Below are 16,750 nucleotides of genomic sequence, written 5' to 3' on the forward strand. Positions count from 1 at the left end.
ACAAACTGTGAGGTTGTGGAAACATTTTGTCTATGACAGTTTTTCTCAAATCGGGGGACAGCCTGCCTTAGAGGGTTACACAGCCACTACAGGGGAGTTTGTAGATAACCAGAAGAAAAGAAAATAAGTTGAATGGATATTAGTATGACTAATGAAGAGGAATGAAACAAAGAAGAGTTTCTTGATGCAATCGTGGTGACCTTGAGTTTAAGAAAATTAAACTTGGATCCTTTCCTATTAGCTAACCCAATATTGTCAATTATTCATAAAAGAAAATGTAGGGTGAGGGTTGACTTTTATGAGCTCCTGAAAGGTAGCATGCCAGAAAAAGCTTAAAAAGCAGAAGTAACATTTTCTCTGTAAATCAGTTCTTCTGATTTGTCTGTTTTCAGTTGTTTTTTTGTTCAGTTATTTGTATGCCATACGCAATGAGTTTACCACAAAACAATCATTTGTGCTGAATTATAATATTTGCTAACATTTTGGTACAGAAGTGAAAAATGCAAACGTCCCATGAAGTTGCATGCACATGAATAACCAACTATATCTTTGTACATCATCATGTGGCTTTTTGACCTGGAAAAGATTTAGATTCCTGGATTTTATTTAAGGAAAGCTTTTGGAGAATCATAAACAGCAATTCACAGACTCACAATAACTCAATGTGCTTTATTAGCAAGAATATCAGGTTACATATATTAGGTGGGGGAAAAAATAAGAACAAGAGAATAACTAAAATATGGCAATTAGTATCTCTCTCTCTCTCTCTGTCTCTAAATATCTCAAAATATGTTTCACAGCATTAAAAACAAAATCTAAGTTTGAATTGTTGTAACAAAACGCACAGTTCTATTGATTGAATTGTTATTACATATTACTGATAGGTACACATCAGAGTGAGGATGTCTTGTATGGAGACAAATCAATGTCACTAGATTTTGACATGTAAAAGCCTTCAAATGTCTAACATGCACTTATATATCTGCATTCTTTTTACCTTTTTTTGTTTAATTTTTCAAATTTCTAGCAGTTTTGCATTTATATTGTGTACATATTTTTCTCTGACCAAAAATGTAATAACTAATTTTTACTTTTACTTTTCATACATTTGTTGAAAATGTATTTAAAAGGTTTTGCTTTTATTTTGAAATGCTGGAAGTAGCTCGACCCCGGAAGCACAGCAGTGTTATTATGCTAACGATGTGTCATGAACACATCAGGATCTGGGTGGGAACTGCACATTTTGGGGGAAAAGAAGAGTAGCAACTAGTTATTTTTGTTTTTTTAGGGGACCGTTTAAGACAAATACGAAACATTGTGTTCGTGGATAGGCTGTCATAAAGTTAGCACGATAGTAGCACTGAGACAGACTTAAACTGCTAAGCTACGTTGATCTTCCACTGCTAGCAAGAGGGCTAGCTGGCTGATTCCGTGTCTTGTTGGGTCCTGACTGGACGGGAGAGGGATGTCCTGCAGCTTGTTGGAGTTTTGTCGGCTCCAGGAGCTCAAAACGGTCCGGGACTTCTTGTTCCAGAGCCAGAAAACCGAGCCAGCTCAGGAGAAGAATCAAACAGGTACCGTTAGTAGTGTTAAATGCAGGAGTGTGTAGCATGCTACAGCATATAACTGTTAACAGAGCAGTGAGCTACCTCTGGAACTAGCTACTGATAGCACCAAGGAAAACAAGGCAGTGGCTCACTAACCTCAGGTCTGTAATGTTGTAGAAAGGTTGCATACTAGTTGGAAAGTTATTTTTTCTTCTTATTTATATTTTAGGTTACCAACTGAGGAAAGTAAATATTGTTATGTACAGTGAGTCACCACACTCTTAATGCACAGCGGTTGTCCAGCCAGTGATCTGCTCAGATGCTGTGCAATATACACAAAGTGCATCTTAAACATAACCTATTAAAATGCAACTTAGTAGCTTAGAAATGTGCTAAGTCATTTTAATGTCAAATAATTTCACATTGCTTCACCTCATTTCCTCTTATGAACAATCAAAAACAAATGAATTCCAAAGACTATACTGAAAATGCAATCCTCAAAATTGACACTCAGTAGAACTGAAGTGATTACACCTGTGACCACTGACAACACAAGTTAGAAAACCTTAAATGTATTGGAAATAAAGTGAGTACACCTGTGATTTTTAATAACTCCATGTATGTGCTATATAAGCCAGAAGAATATAAGAATATTTGTATTTTTCAAGGATGAAAAGGGATACAGGAATCAGAAGGGATCAGTGACCAATTAGAAATCAGTAAAAGCTCAGGTGCAGCAGTAATCAGGAGGTATAGGATGACCCATAGAATCACTGTCATCAGAATGACAGTGGCCATAGCCGGTATGCTGCATTCACACTTTTCTTGTGAAAAACCGACAGGCAATGCTTCAGACTCAGCAATGGGGTTATCAGTGGAAATGTAAGTTTCTCTGTCTATAAAGGACAGCGTACAGCATAAACCTTAACAGATGGCATCCAAGACAAAAAAAATACTCTTGCTTGCTCTTGGTCACTAAATTGCAAGATCGTACTTGGCCAGAATGGGGAAAAAAAGCTGTGCAAACAGAAGTGTTGTCATTTCTGTTGAATACCGTATATCAGCGTTTTACCTTAATTACGTCAGTGTTAGTATATCGTGTTTTTACCAGCTAAGTCTTTGTACAGTGCATGATGGATAGAGCTTGATCTGTGCTCTGCAACACTAGCAGAGCACAGAGAGGGGAGGAGGAGGAGGAGGAGGAGGAATCTGTCTGCCCTTTTGGCTATGAGTCATCCCGCATGAGACACCTGAACACCTCACTGCAGAACACCGAACAAAAGAGAAGACTTACACCTGCACAAATGCAGAATAGCGCCTGCACTTGTTGCACTCAAGCTTCACACACTTAAGTCGTTATTTCATATTGATACATGTGCACAGAAGATATGTTGTCACCTCAGTTTTTTAGCGCAGTGACATTGACTGCCCCACACACTGCACCAAGGCACAATGCATTATAAATGTCCATGGCAACGGGATTTCGTCCTGGATTTCGTACTTGCTCTGTCACTATGTCTTCCACCCACTCTTGAATATTTTTAGGTTATTTCCCCATAGAACAACCTTCTTCAGCTATTTCCCTCTTGTCCTCTCTCCTTTAGTATTTGTGGTTTGGTAGGATGACGTTTGCTTTTCTGTGTTAATTTATCACTTTAATCAGCCGGCTTCACCAAACTGTTCTGAGTTCAACCCATAGCTGAGCACCCCACCAAAATGGTTAAATTAGTTGCTTTGGTCTTAACCAGCAATGTAAATAATCATTCAACAGGTGCCTGGTCATATTCCATCACCTAACCTATAATACAGCCAGTTATTTCCTTCATGTAGTGATATGATCTGCAGGAAACCAAGACTTAAACAACGTGAAACAACAGAGAAATGGATCATTTAGTTCCATCCACTGCACAAGCACTTCTGTCTGCCTGACTTTCCTGACTAAAAACATGTTTCTGCTTGGTCTTCTCTTCCCTAACAGATAATGAGCTGTCTTGGGACACCTCTGACTGGGAGTCGGCATGGGATAGTGGTGAAAACAAAGAGGGAGAATCGATGGACAATAACAAAATGGGGGATTCCACTTCTGCCACAACGGTCTGTCATTTTTTGTATTCCTTTTTAAGTATTCTATATACTAGTATGGTATACTCATATTCCCATCTTTCTTCTAGTATATTTAACAGCAGGTATGTTTGGTGTCGAACATCCAGGGTTAGCTGAAGCACAGAGGAATTGATATGTGACAGGAAAAAAAAACTTGAAGAAACTGTAAAAAACAAAAGCCACAAATAGCTTTCCTCACTGTTCAAAATTGATCACTTTCACTTTCCTCTTTGCCCTGCAGGTGGAGGAGGAGACCACTGGACAGAAAGAACCTTGGCTGCAGGACTGTGTTGTGTCTCTGTCGCCCTGCTCCGACCTGCTAGTTGTGGCGCGTGAACACAGGGCGGCCTTTCTCTCAGGTGTGATATTCAGACACACTAGCCTTTGTGTCAGATGAGTCCTGTATTTCTATTAATGTTTTATTTAATTTTTACAGCTAAATGGCGTACGGATGACAGTGGCAGAGAGGAGATGACTCTGGCTGTGTCTTGGTCTGGAACCCTCAGCTCCGAAGAAGGGTGAGAAACATTATGCTAATGTGAGAAGAAGTGAAAGTGCTAAAAATACAGCAGAAGAGTTTTAAGAATTTTAAGGTACTAAAACCAAATTAGGGATGCTTTCCAATATGAATGCTTTCATATGAAATGCACTTGGCAGAAAAAAGCCGAAATCTTTTGGTGACCATACTTTGCCTTTAAAACAGCACTAATTCCCCCTGGACACACTTAGGCTTAGTGTGTCAAAAAAATTTGAAAGACAGGTTTTTATGAACTTAAGGCAACTGGATTAAGGAAGTATCAGTGTTGTCTGTCTCTTTCTGCAATCCCAGACTGATTTCATTGTGTTCAGACCAGTACTATGTCATGGGCATGCCATCTGTTGCAGCACACCTTGTTCTTATTGAATACTGGTACTTGGTAACTGAAGATAGTTCTTTATTTAATTTAGTTCAATTCAATTTTATTTATGTAGCACAGTTCACAACATATGTCATCTCATAGCGCTTATAATATAGTAAGGTGAAGACCTTTTGAATTTGAACTCACCAATCCAAAGATGCCTTTTGACTCCATCTGAGCAAGTGGTCGGCAACAGCGGGAAGGAACCAAAAAAGAAAAAAAACCCTAATAGAGAAGGGAGGAAAAATGCATTGTTGGCTATGACTTTATTGTCAGTGTTGTTCCCATGCTGCATAATAAATTTGGGATTTTGGGATAAATAAGAACTTAAACATCTTCTGCATAGTACTATTTCTAGGAACAAATGATAAAGGATGACAACATAATGGGAGATAAAAGCCAACTTCAAAATAAGAATTTTAGGGTGACAGTAAACTATGTAGGACATATACAGGTCTAGTGACTACAGTGGAGAAGCAACATGTGAGATACTGCATGAGTGAGACCACTTGAACTCACAGACATTGAGTTCTACTTTGTGTTTTTTTTTTTTTTCCAGAGAGTGTGTGAGCAGCGCCATCTGTGTCCCCTTGGCAAGCCAGAAGAGGTAAGAGTTACGTTTGTATGAAATAAACAAGGAGGAGCAAAATGTGTATGTGCACATGTCCTAATGTTTCTTTTTCTGTTTGTTTAGGAGCTCCACTGGGCGGCCTGACTGGACATGTGTAGTAGTGGGTTTCACATCTGGCTATGTCCGCTTCTACACGGAGGTACATCCATATTCTATGATTTCCCTGCTTTATCTGTGCTTTGATCTTCTGCAACAGATTACTTCTTCATCAGAATTAAAACCATCCAGTACAGTCTGCGAGTAGGAATGACCGTATTTCATGATACATTAATTATGTCTCACCAGAGCGGAGTTCTGCTCCTGGCCCAGCTGCTGCATGAGGACCCTGTGTTGAGGCTCAAGTGTCGGACATATGAGATCCCTCGTCATCCTGGAGTAACCGAGCAGGTACTGCACACACTTGCATAGTTGAAGTAATAGTTTGACATTTTAAAAACATGCTAATTGGCTTTCTTGTTCAGAAGAAGTGTATTATTTGTCAAAGAACCAAACAATTCCTTTAACTGTGCGATTAGTGTTGAGGTTAATCCTTGACCTGCAGAACACTCACCTGTGGAGCAAACCTTTAACTACTGGTTTCCTTCTGCTACAGCATGAGGAGCTGAGCATCCTCTACCCTGGTGCTATGGTCACTATAGATGGCTTCAGTCTCTTTCAGTCTCTACGTGCCTGCAGAAACCAAGTGGCAAGAGGTACTACGCTTCCACACATGTTTTTGTATGAAGCAGCATGAAATTATGTTGGTATGTGTGTTTATCTGTATGTGTATATCTGAGGAAGAGCGCGACAGTAATATTTTCTGGTCTTAAATGTTGGAGTATTGTTGTTTTTCATTTGCTGGCTGGTTTGGATAGTGTTTGCAACAAAGCATTCAGGTACTAAGAAGACAGACACACACCTATTCTGTACTACAGCCTCACACACATGCACAGACGTACTGTATATGGCCTTTAGAGGTTCGTAGCTAAGCCGCAGCAGCATTTGAACATCTTGTAGTGCTCTGTGAGTTTGTGTGCTGCTACTGCTGCTGGTCTATGAATATGCTGTGTGCCCTAAGGCAATCCTTGTTACTATTAAGATGTGATGCTACAGTTTTAAATGGAGCTACTTGTAAGGCCTGTCTACCATGCTAGCTAAAGGCAACCAACAAGGAATGAATTTCCTTGTCATAAATAGTCTCTTTGCTTGACGTTTCTTATTTTGCGTTACATAATCAGCCTCTCCTTCCATTCAGCTGCAGCAGCAGGTAGTGATGTGGTTCAGCCTCCTCCCCTGGCCTATAAGAAGTGGGGCTTGCAGGACATGGACACCATTGTGGACCACAGCAGTGTGGGTAAGAGACAGTTTCAGATTTATTAATTGATTATGATGGCTGGACTGAGGGTTGTCACTTACCTACCTTTTGACCTTCTGCTATGTTGCAAGGTTAAAGTAATACGGGGTAACTCTTAAGTAGTATTTGCAGCATTTTTCATCACAGATGTAACGTACTGACAATTTTTTTTAGCAGCAAATGATTTTCTCTGTATAATATATAACTCTATGAATTATAATGAAGAAAATGCAAAAAAATCAGAATTATTCTCTGATTTAACATTTATATTAGTGATGAACTGATTTCATTCCACTTATCTCTCCTGCTGTTAGGCATTATGACGCTGTGTGTGTTTGACCAAATGAAGAACGCATCCATCCTGGGGGGGTTCAATGCTTCAGTCAAGGGCAGTCCCCCTGCCATGAGCCAGTATGTCACTGTGGGAGCTGGGCCATACACAGGCTTTTACTATGCTGTAGAGGTGAGTGTGTGCAAGAGAGATGGAGCAAGTCAGGCTCTTTATTTCCTACTTTGAATAACTGTAAAAGCAGCGTATTAGTGCATTTATGGTCAGCGTTACCTGCACAGCTGGGATAGGATGATCCTATCTACAGAGGATAAAATGGTGTATAGAAAATGGAAGGATTACCTACACAGATGACTTACAGGGCATAAAACAGAGACTAGAGTTTGCATAAGAATGCATTTTTCACAGTAAATTTTGCTTTTCATTATGTTTTGTTTCCAGGGAAGCTCCCAGCCTCTTCTGTCCCATGTGGCTTTGGCTGTGGCCAGTAAGCTCACTTCAGCCCTCTTCAGTGCTGCCAGGTGTGTTGTTGTTTGTGTGCATGTGAGTCTGCAAAGCACACTGTGTAAAGATAATAATGACGCCATTATAGCCAACAGTATCAAAAGAAAAAAGGTTGGGGGAATGAGTAATTGTAGCCATGGAATGCGACAAAGCTAACCATCACAGCTCAATTTGTGTAGGGTGTTGTTTAAAAGACAAATGGGTTGTCCACTTTGTGCCCACATACACATTTAATACCCTTTCAGACCCACACACTTGAGAAATGCTCTGTTGACTATCCTCTATTGCTGCAACAGCACGAAGCAGCACAATCAATACTCTAAATTACAGTTTGTTGTCTGTTCAATGACAACTTTATCCATGCTGGGAGATCGTCTGTTTCATACTGCTTTAAGCAATCTTTCACTGTCTTTCTAATGTACCGCTTCTTTTTTCCTTCTCACTCTTGGGTCACATCTTATTTGTATCTTTCTCACTTTTTCTGTCTTTTTTCATTGTTTCTGTCAATGTTTTCCTCTCAGTGGGTGGTTAGGATGGAACAAGAACAAGACTGAAGAGGAGGTTGTTCAAAAACAGAAGCCCAAGGTGGAGCCTGCTACTCCTTTAGGGATCAGGTACCAGCATCATCTCTCAGTACGAATACAGCAATCCATGACTGCACCATATTGATACTGGAAGCTAAAGTTTGTTCGTGTCCTTCCCCTGTCCTTAAACCTGACCACTCTCTTCCAGATTCGGTCTCCCAGACTCCCGGCGCCATGGCGAGTCTATATGTCTGTCCCCGTGCAACACGCTGGCTGGAGTGACGGATGACTTTGGTCGAGTTACACTGCTGGACTTGGCCAGGGGCATTGCCATCCGCATGTGGAAAGGTGAGAGGAAAGGACAGAGAGAAGGGGAATAAATGATATATAGGTTTTGTAAAAATAAGTCTTTGTAAGGAATTTAATAGATACCACGAGCTATTCTGAGAATGTAGAAATCCATTGCTCTGTTCTCATGTCTCAAAATTTATCTCAAATTTGAGTGAAAATTGAAACATACCAGATGTACTCAAAAGGCTGAAGAGCACAAACTATTGAGCTATCACATGCTAATTTTTGTGAATATATGTCGTTATATAATCTGTATGTATATCATCAATTTACCTCGACTCCAGGTTACAGGGACGCCCAGCTGGGTTGGTTGCAGGTTCCAGAAGAGCGCGGTGATCGTGAATTCTCCCCCTCTGCTTCCCTCCCCCGACGCCATGCTCTGTTCTTAGTCATCTATGCCCCCCGGAGGGGAATCCTGGAGGTGTGGGCGATGCAGCAGGGGCCTCGAGTTGGTGCTTTCACTGTGGGGAAGCACTGCAGGTATGCACAATAAAGCTTGCTCGTTTTTCTTGCTGTAGCTTGGCATCAAAGACAAAACAGCACATGCAGTCAGATGTGGAAAGGTTGGGGAATAGTGTACAAAAAATTCTACGTAACATATTATGTGAGTTGTTGTGTGTTTACGTGTGCCTGCTCTTCCAGGTTGCTGTATGCTGGCTACCGTCTAATGGGCGTCAACAGTGTGACCAGTCAGGGCTGGCAGCTCCACACCCAGCAGGTTTGTCTGATGGATCCGTCCACGGGAGCACTGAGGACGGTGAACGTCCCCTTCCACCTGGCCCTCAGGTTGGTGTACAAACAGAAAGACACCGTAGATCTGGATCATTTAGGTATTTTAGTATGAATACCCATAACACTTGAGTTAGGGTTTCCTTTAGTGCCTTTTTCAGACATGCACTCCATAATCTGATGGCATTTAAATGTGTCCGCTTCATGTCTGAATGACCATTTGGTCACCTTTCCATAGAAGTTATGACGGCAGTCTTATTACTTTGGACCTAGTAACATTTACGTGTTATCTTTAGCATGGTACAAGTTTGATCTGCACACAGATGCATTATGAGATAGACGTACACAAACTTACAATACACGTCAAGGTGTGTGAAGGTTTTGGGGAAGGCTTTTTCCACATTTCAAAACAAGAACATCACAGAATGCTCTAAAGAGAGCAGGTGTGCTAAAATCGCAAAACACTGGTGGTGTAAGTTGAGTTTTGCTTCACTCACTTTGCCATCTATTACAAACCAAAATGTCCATAAAATGAAACCTTACTGTGATGAAAATGGACTGTAACAGGTCAAATTAATAAGACTTACCAAAAATAAATGTGATACAGATTTTGACAAAACCTCAACAGGAACTGACGTGTAGTTTGTTGCTTCCAGCTGTTTGTAGGAGTCTTTCCTCTGAGTCAAATAAATAGTTGGAGCATCAGACAGCAACAGAATCCATTCATGAGATTATGCTAATACATGCTAATAGAAAGAAATATATGGCACCTGAAACTGTTATTTACTGTAACAGGAAAGGTTCTCAACCTCAACTTCAAAATTCTTCATAGCGTTATCATATTTTTAAAAATAATTTTTAAGCACAAATGTTAGGCTGCAGTACTTTATCGACATCATTCTGTATGACAGCATGACATAACATTAAGGCTGTTAGAAATCCACTCTAACGCCATCTTTCCATATCTTCCTCATTTCAGTGACAAGAAGAGCGAGCAAGCCAAAGATATGCACCTGGTGAAGAGACTGACTACTCTCCTAAAGAGCAGAGATGGGGAGCCTGGTAAGTGATACAAGAGTAAAGAAAAGAGTAAAAGCTGATTGAACACGTGGAAGCAAGTGGTTGAGATAAATGAGGTTTCAATGTATGTTCATTCCACATTGTTTCTTTTTAGATATTTTGGAGAGTGAAGCCAGAAGTATTCTGCTGGATATCAAACACCCTGCCATTAAGAAGCAGGTATGAACTCAGATCAGTACTGAAGCCCCCTCCACACACTAATTGATGTGCACAGTGTGTTTTGCAGTCAAAATTCAAACTCCAGTGTCTGTGTTTCCTTTCAGGCTTTGGAGTCTCTGCTATCAAATAAGAATGCTCCTGTCTCTTGTCTTACTAACATCACATGTGCCTTACATGACACCTTAAAGCAAAAAGGTAAAGTATAAGGCTATTAGTTTAAAAAAATCTTGAGATTGTTTTCCTATATTTGTTTCTAAAATTAAAGTGCCAAGAGCAATTATTTGCTCAATGTTTAATGCTTAAAGTATAAGGTCAATTTAAAACTGTGGTTCAAGAGAGAGTTCTTGCTTCATACATTGAGTACCTATCATAAATACGCCATCAGTTTTTCTCTTCACATTTCTGTGTTGTTTTTTTTCTGCACCACAGACCCTGAGGAGGTGGATACTGCATTACTCCAGCTCTGCTCTTCACAGCTGAAGTTGCTTCAACTGTATTCTGACGTCCAGCAGCTGCACTCTGCAGCAAATGTTGAGGCCGACACTGAAAACGTGAGACACAGACACACACATAAATACACAAATACAGACTGTCCTTATATGTGGTCAACTAAAACCTCACTGTTATTCCTCTTAATTCTTAAAGATGCAGTTGTGCTCCAGTTTTTATTTTCTCCCCACCCAACAGGACTCCCTTGAAGGCATCGAAGATGAATTGTCCCGTATTGGGCCAACCTTGCAGCACTATGCTCAGCTCACCTCAAGACCCAGCGTTTCCTTTGCCCAGGATTCACCCGACTCCCCCCTACCTGCCCAAACTTTTCTCTCTCAGATGGAGTGCACAGAGGACGGGGAGTTGAAAGTGATTCGGGGGTCTGAAACTGAATGGAACCAGCTAGGTATGACAACATATGTATGCACATTTCTGCTTTCACCTTACCTATTACCTCAACTTTTCCATAAAAATCCCAAATGTATTACATAATGAGTAGCATTTTGTAAATGTCAGTGTGTCTCTGTCAAATTATTTTTGATAACTAAGTACCAAGAGTGTAGATTTAACCATGAGATGCAGGTAGTGTCTATCTCACTCCATTTCTGATCTGTTTTTCTTGTTATGCTGATGTAAAGATGCACCAGCTTCCTCTCAAACTCATCTCAGATCATGATGTATACTGATTACAACATTTGTCACCGTTGGGCAGACTGCCACAGTTCTTCAAGTGCACATGTGATCCACTCTGTTCCAGACGCATGGTGTAAATGTATCTAACTAAAGGGCAGGTGTAACAATAGCACAGGAAGAATTTTTGCAAGCCACAAGGGCGGTTATTTAGGATTAAAGAAACACAAATGAACCTTTCATATTCAGAAATATCAATGGCACCCGACCGAGTGAGAGCATGGCACAAATCCAGACTGAGGACTTTGATCTTGTTTGTCCTTTGCAGGAAACTTTTTGTTCTGGGGTTGTCTGTGTGGAAAAAGCCCCCGCCATAAAGTCTGTGACACACTACAGCAGGCTGGCATCAGTCCACAGCAGCTCCTGGTAAGATGCAGGAAAATACTGACAGATTGAATGAGTTGATTGTTTTGCTGCTGGAGTCGGTCATGGCTAATGGCTGAAAGTGTCCAGAAGAATTGAATGATGACATGCAGTTTTTATTATCTCGTGATCAGAAATTTATGGGAATTTCAGTATCGCTTTCTGTTTTCTCTTTCCGTCAGTCTTTGTTGCTGAGTGTGTGGTTGCAAAGGGAGAAGGAGGTGCTACAGAAACCAGTGGAAATGGTTAGAAACCTACACACACTACTTGTTGCCCTTAGTAACATGGAAGGTATGTATTCTGGTGTAATGTGTGCTCGCCTTTTTATGTGTGTGTTTTTGATGGAGGGCACATCAAGTTTTAGAGGTTTTTTGGTTACAAATCATCTCCATCAAGAAAAGTTAGTAGAAAAAAGAATGAGACAAGAGTTGCTTTTACTTATGATACCTGATGCTTCCTCATCTCCTCCCTCTACTTAAGAATTTATGAGTGATTAATCAAAACCACATCTGATTATGAATTTCAAGCAAAGTTACTTAGTGTTGAAAGGGTTAAATAATCCTTGAAGAGGCAAGAACAGAGGAGGCTTCAGGAGGAGCTTAAAGTAAAGAAACTCAGGAGTATCTTATGCTAAAGTCTTAAATGACATGGCTGGACGTATGCCACATCTTTGTGGTCTGACAGGCGATTGATACTGCACATCCTGAGCAACTGGTGTCACTTAAGACCGATGCTGTGGACCAAAGCCTACAAGTTGTTTCTTCCTCTCTTTAGGTGCAGTTGAGGAGTCATGGGACACACAGTCCATCTCGCCTTGGTGGCAGCAAGTTCGCTGTACATGCATCCAGTCCCACAATGCTGCCGCTGGTCTGCTAGCTGCCCTAGTTGCTCACCGTGCTGCGAAGGCTAGCATCACGAGCCGGGCTGACAGCAAGGTTAGAAGCTTAACATACATGCTGCCGTCAGGCAAAAATAGGAAGACAACCATGTAGTCTGTGTTTCCCACTGCTACTTATAATACTGTCAACCAATACAAACGCTTACAGGCTTGGTCTGTTTTGTGTGTGTGTGACAGCTGCAGTCAGAGTGGGAGGCGGTGTCATTGGAGCTGGAGCAGTGGCTGGTGTGTGTCCGCCAGCTGGAGGATGTACTGGTGCTGCAGACGTTGCTGTTGGTGCCTCCTCATCAGGGAGCAGCAGGAGGCGCTGCAGCTCAGTGCTCCATCAAAACACTGCTGGAGGGAGGCACAGGTAGGCTGCAAATAAGAACATGCTCAGGTAGATTTCATGCCGTCTGACTTTGTCTCACTTTCTTGCTTTTCACTTTTTCACTGAATGATTTGTATGTCTCCACTGCCTTCTTGTGTTGTCATCTTTCTGTTAACATCTTTCTGTCTTCTCTAAGGTCACTCCAGGCTACAACCCTCAAGACTTTGTCAGTGTCACTTTATTGTTTTTGTTTTCTGTCTCTTAAGGTGGGATTGCAGACAGTGTCTCCAAGTGGGTGTTCAGGCAAAGCATGGCTCCTGAGCGACTGAAGGAAATTCTCCAGAAGAGAGAAAATAAAGACGCAGATGACAAACTGGATCATAAAGAAAGGGGACAAGGAAATGAGGAGAAGCACCAAGAAGACACAGACGGGACAGCGGGTGAGGATTAAGAAACATCAATAAAGTTATATTTAACATGTGTAAATTTGTGTATTAATTTACAAATTGGCTGTTACATTAAAGAACTTTACCTGCCAGTCTTGTCAGTAACCTCTGTAGATGTATGTAGCATTCCTTGAGCAGCGTATTGACTGCTACGGGTCACATTATTTCACTGAACCTGTTTGTTCCTTGACCTCCAGTCCGCATCACTGTCCTCTGTTTTTTTTTTTTTTTACCAGAGCTGTTGGTGGCAGTGTGCCAGCGGTTCCCACACTCCCTCTCACCTGACCTGCTCTTTGCTCACTGCTGCTGGGAGTATGTGGTGCAGTGGAACAAAGACCCAGAGGTGCACAGACAGACACACATATACACATTTATAAGAACTAACATACAGATATATGAACAAAGTGATTTGCTCTTATTTCTGTTAATTTGTGTATATTATCACTAGTTGCTGCAACAATTCTGTTTTGCTAAAGAGTAAAGGGAGGTTTTCATAAGTGCAAAGACCATGGATGAAACAGAACTCATGACTTCTTTTCTTTAATCAGAAGCCACATCTGCTTTTCTTCGTAGGAGGGTCGATACTTGTGCTGGGCTGTAGAACATTTGAAGCTGATCTCCAGTCCTCATATTCAGCTGGGTCAGTGGTTCACACTTGCATATGTTTAATTTGGTCAATAATAAGTTTCTATGACATGGAAGAAGTGGTGTGATTTTCTTTAGGTTACATAAAACACTAGCTGATAAGCACTGTTCTCATGTCAGCGTCTCCACTTTGTAAATCCGTACCTCCTTTAAGTGACGGTTATAAGTGTGTGATTGGAGTTTTTGAATTGTCACAGGCATTTCCACGATGATGTGGAGCACATTTATTGTCAAGCGTTTCTCAGCAGCAGCCTTCCTCATGGAGAAGGTAAATCACGCTCACACAGAACACAGCAGTTTTGTGTACAATTTTGAGTCGGTGAGGCATTATATTAAATTTCTACAATGAATTCTGTAGGTGGGGAAAGCACCCAAAGATCGCTTATGTCGACGGGTAAGTTCGTGTTATACTACAAATTCTTAAACCATCATCCCTAGATTAGAATATCTGACTTTAGTTTGTTATTTGACAGGTTTATTTCCTACTTATTGTATGGTTATTTCACTTGTAAAGTATTGGCATGACAGTGTTAAGCCACATATGATGACACGTGCATTTGCTTACAGGATGTCGGGATGGGAGACAAAGCCATGACGTCTTTCCTGGGCTGCTGTGTCCAGTTGCTGCAAATCCTCATGGAGGTGACTGGAGTATTGGTTAAGAATCAGTGCCCTTTGTCTTTTATTAATTACTATGTAAGTAACGAGATTGCCGAACAAAGCATGGAGAATGACCAGTGCCTCGCATAAATCCAGCACAAAGCATGGACAGTGAAACGCTGCAGACATTAAAAGGAACAGGTTGTTGAATAAGCTCATTGCAATGGGATTTCAGGCTTTTTATTGAGAATGCACCAGCAGGCGTGTTAGTTTTATTGCCTGCTGTAAGAGGAAGCTCTATAGTAAGATGTTGATGTAGTAGTTTGCTTTGAAAGGTGCTGCAAATACTCCATCTATTGCCACTAATACACTACATATTAATACCATATGTGTTGGAATAATTCCCAGTACTACTACCAGCGCTACCATTACTAAAGCACACCTGTACTTATCATGCATATGAAACACTCCACCCCTCCTCCTCACCATCTCCTTCATTACTTCTTCATGCAGGCGGACTCTGCAGTGGAGGAGGTTTCTGCTCCAGAGCTGTCTGTCGAGGAGGCTTGGTGTGGAGCCGAGGGCCCTGCATCTATAGCTGAACTTGCCCTGGATCAAAGAGGTGTCCACTTTCCTCTGGTTCAACACCACTGCCTGTTAGCCTCCCTGCTTCATGCTGCCATGACCTTCAGTCTGAGGGTGAAACCACTGAGCCTGTTTGATAGCAAGGTACGGAGACAGACTCATAAACAGGCACAAGTACTCATATTGCCTGTGAATGTATAACCACTCATATCCACCCATGCGTAAAAAAAGTGGCGATGACTCAACATGTATTGCCAATAACTGCTCCTTTTCACCTGGGTGTATTTTTTCTCCTGTCACATTTCTACTAACTGTGGGCTCGTTTTACTTCGCTGTAAAGTCCTGCACCTCTGTGGGAACAGCACAACCACAGCTGAAGTACAGAGAACTCCAAAATATATTCTGTTTAGTATCGCACAGTTCTAATCATAAAAAAAGAAATAAACAATAGTTCAATTTCTTTGATACTTTATTTTACAAAACTTGAAAATAACAAGTGCAACATTTTTCCAAGTGCCTTCCTGTGTTACCAACACTGGAAAAAACTGTGACTCTACATAATATAGATATTTTACTGTTTACGTTTTGAACTTGTTTTAAATACCTGTGTAATTGATTAGAAGATAAACTGCCTTTTAAAACTGCTAGCAGGTTTTGGGATACACACACTACAATCCAGCAAGATGTCAAACAATAACACACATTTTTGTGCTTAGTGTTAAAGCATCAATACCTGTAAACATGATTTATGCCTATATTTGTATGTGTGTGTGTGTGTGTGTGTGTGTGTGTCTAGGGTAAGAATGCTTTCTTCAGAGATCTGACTACCATCCAGCTGATGCCCAGCGGAGACATGGACCCAGGCTTGGTCTCACTACGACAAGAGGTGAGAGATGAACTTAACTGCAGAGGATAGGAAGAACATGATGCTTCATACCTGCCGCCTCATCTGTTTCCCACCTTCCTCACTCTGTCTCAGTTCCTCCTTCGGGTGCTGACTGGCTGGGTGCAGGCTATAGATGATTTTTCCAGCTCAGCCTCTGCTACCGGGTCCACCCCTCTGCCTTCTACTGGACCCAAGGCGGACTGGTGGCCCTCAATGTGTCTGGAGCTGGGCTCCCTGCTGCAGGTCAACCCAGACATCCTGCGACGGCATCTTGTCTGTGAGCTCTACAACCAAGGCCTGGACCTTCGTGCTGAGGAGGTAAAGGGAATGTGTAGTTTAATGTAACAAGCGCCATTTCCTTGTAGAATTTGTTAACAGATTATGAAACCCCATTTGGTGTCTTCATGCCGGAGGTTGAAATTTGGATGATAATACTTTCGTTAAACCTTTTTGATCATTTTTCTTCCATGTGGTTTGCCATCCTCCCCCACAGGTGATGCTAGAAGTAGAAGATAAGGATGTGCTGGGCTCCCAGCTCTTGGTGCTGACTGGTCAGAGGCTGAGCTACTCACTGCTCCACAGCCAGAGTCAGACACAAGCTGCCATGGAGCTGCTGGCCCGCCTGCCCCCCACCCTCTGCACATGGCTCAAAGCTATGGTGAGAAAACCACAGTTAACTAATACAT

At 41.5% G+C, this 16,750-nt stretch overlaps 1 protein-coding gene across 1 annotated transcript in view; it reads left to right on the top strand.

The window, feature by feature from the left end:
• Positions 1-1,226: 1,226 nt before the first annotated feature.
• Positions 1,227-16,750, top strand: part of rab3gap2 (RAB3 GTPase activating protein subunit 2 (non-catalytic)) — a 17,103-nt gene continuing 1,579 nt past the window's right edge. Inside the window, exons 1-34 of the mRNA XM_008302290.1 lie at positions 1,227-1,574; positions 3,526-3,641; positions 3,892-4,009; positions 4,087-4,168; positions 5,109-5,156; positions 5,244-5,319; positions 5,466-5,567; positions 5,773-5,872; positions 6,415-6,513; positions 6,828-6,976; positions 7,244-7,323; positions 7,828-7,920; positions 8,039-8,178; positions 8,466-8,661; positions 8,824-8,967; positions 9,890-9,972; positions 10,085-10,149; positions 10,254-10,344; positions 10,579-10,700; positions 10,837-11,047; positions 11,600-11,697; positions 11,877-11,985; positions 12,469-12,629; positions 12,770-12,944; positions 13,169-13,342; positions 13,585-13,691; positions 13,922-13,988; positions 14,191-14,261; positions 14,352-14,387; positions 14,561-14,635; positions 15,107-15,322; positions 15,975-16,064; positions 16,158-16,382; positions 16,558-16,722. Of these exons, the coding sequence (XP_008300512.1) occupies positions 1,466-1,574; positions 3,526-3,641; positions 3,892-4,009; positions 4,087-4,168; positions 5,109-5,156; positions 5,244-5,319; positions 5,466-5,567; positions 5,773-5,872; positions 6,415-6,513; positions 6,828-6,976; positions 7,244-7,323; positions 7,828-7,920; positions 8,039-8,178; positions 8,466-8,661; positions 8,824-8,967; positions 9,890-9,972; positions 10,085-10,149; positions 10,254-10,344; positions 10,579-10,700; positions 10,837-11,047; positions 11,600-11,697; positions 11,877-11,985; positions 12,469-12,629; positions 12,770-12,944; positions 13,169-13,342; positions 13,585-13,691; positions 13,922-13,988; positions 14,191-14,261; positions 14,352-14,387; positions 14,561-14,635; positions 15,107-15,322; positions 15,975-16,064; positions 16,158-16,382; positions 16,558-16,722 (3,993 nt within the window). The 5' untranslated portion in view covers positions 1,227-1,465. The remainder of the gene's footprint in view (positions 1,575-3,525; positions 3,642-3,891; positions 4,010-4,086; positions 4,169-5,108; positions 5,157-5,243; positions 5,320-5,465; positions 5,568-5,772; positions 5,873-6,414; positions 6,514-6,827; positions 6,977-7,243; positions 7,324-7,827; positions 7,921-8,038; positions 8,179-8,465; positions 8,662-8,823; positions 8,968-9,889; positions 9,973-10,084; positions 10,150-10,253; positions 10,345-10,578; positions 10,701-10,836; positions 11,048-11,599; positions 11,698-11,876; positions 11,986-12,468; positions 12,630-12,769; positions 12,945-13,168; positions 13,343-13,584; positions 13,692-13,921; positions 13,989-14,190; positions 14,262-14,351; positions 14,388-14,560; positions 14,636-15,106; positions 15,323-15,974; positions 16,065-16,157; positions 16,383-16,557; positions 16,723-16,750) is intronic.

Source organism: Stegastes partitus, unplaced genomic scaffold (genome assembly GCF_000690725.1).
Source record: "Stegastes partitus isolate 25-593 unplaced genomic scaffold, Stegastes_partitus-1.0.2 Scaffold36, whole genome shotgun sequence".
NCBI lineage: Eukaryota > Metazoa > Chordata > Actinopteri > Pomacentridae > Stegastes > Stegastes partitus.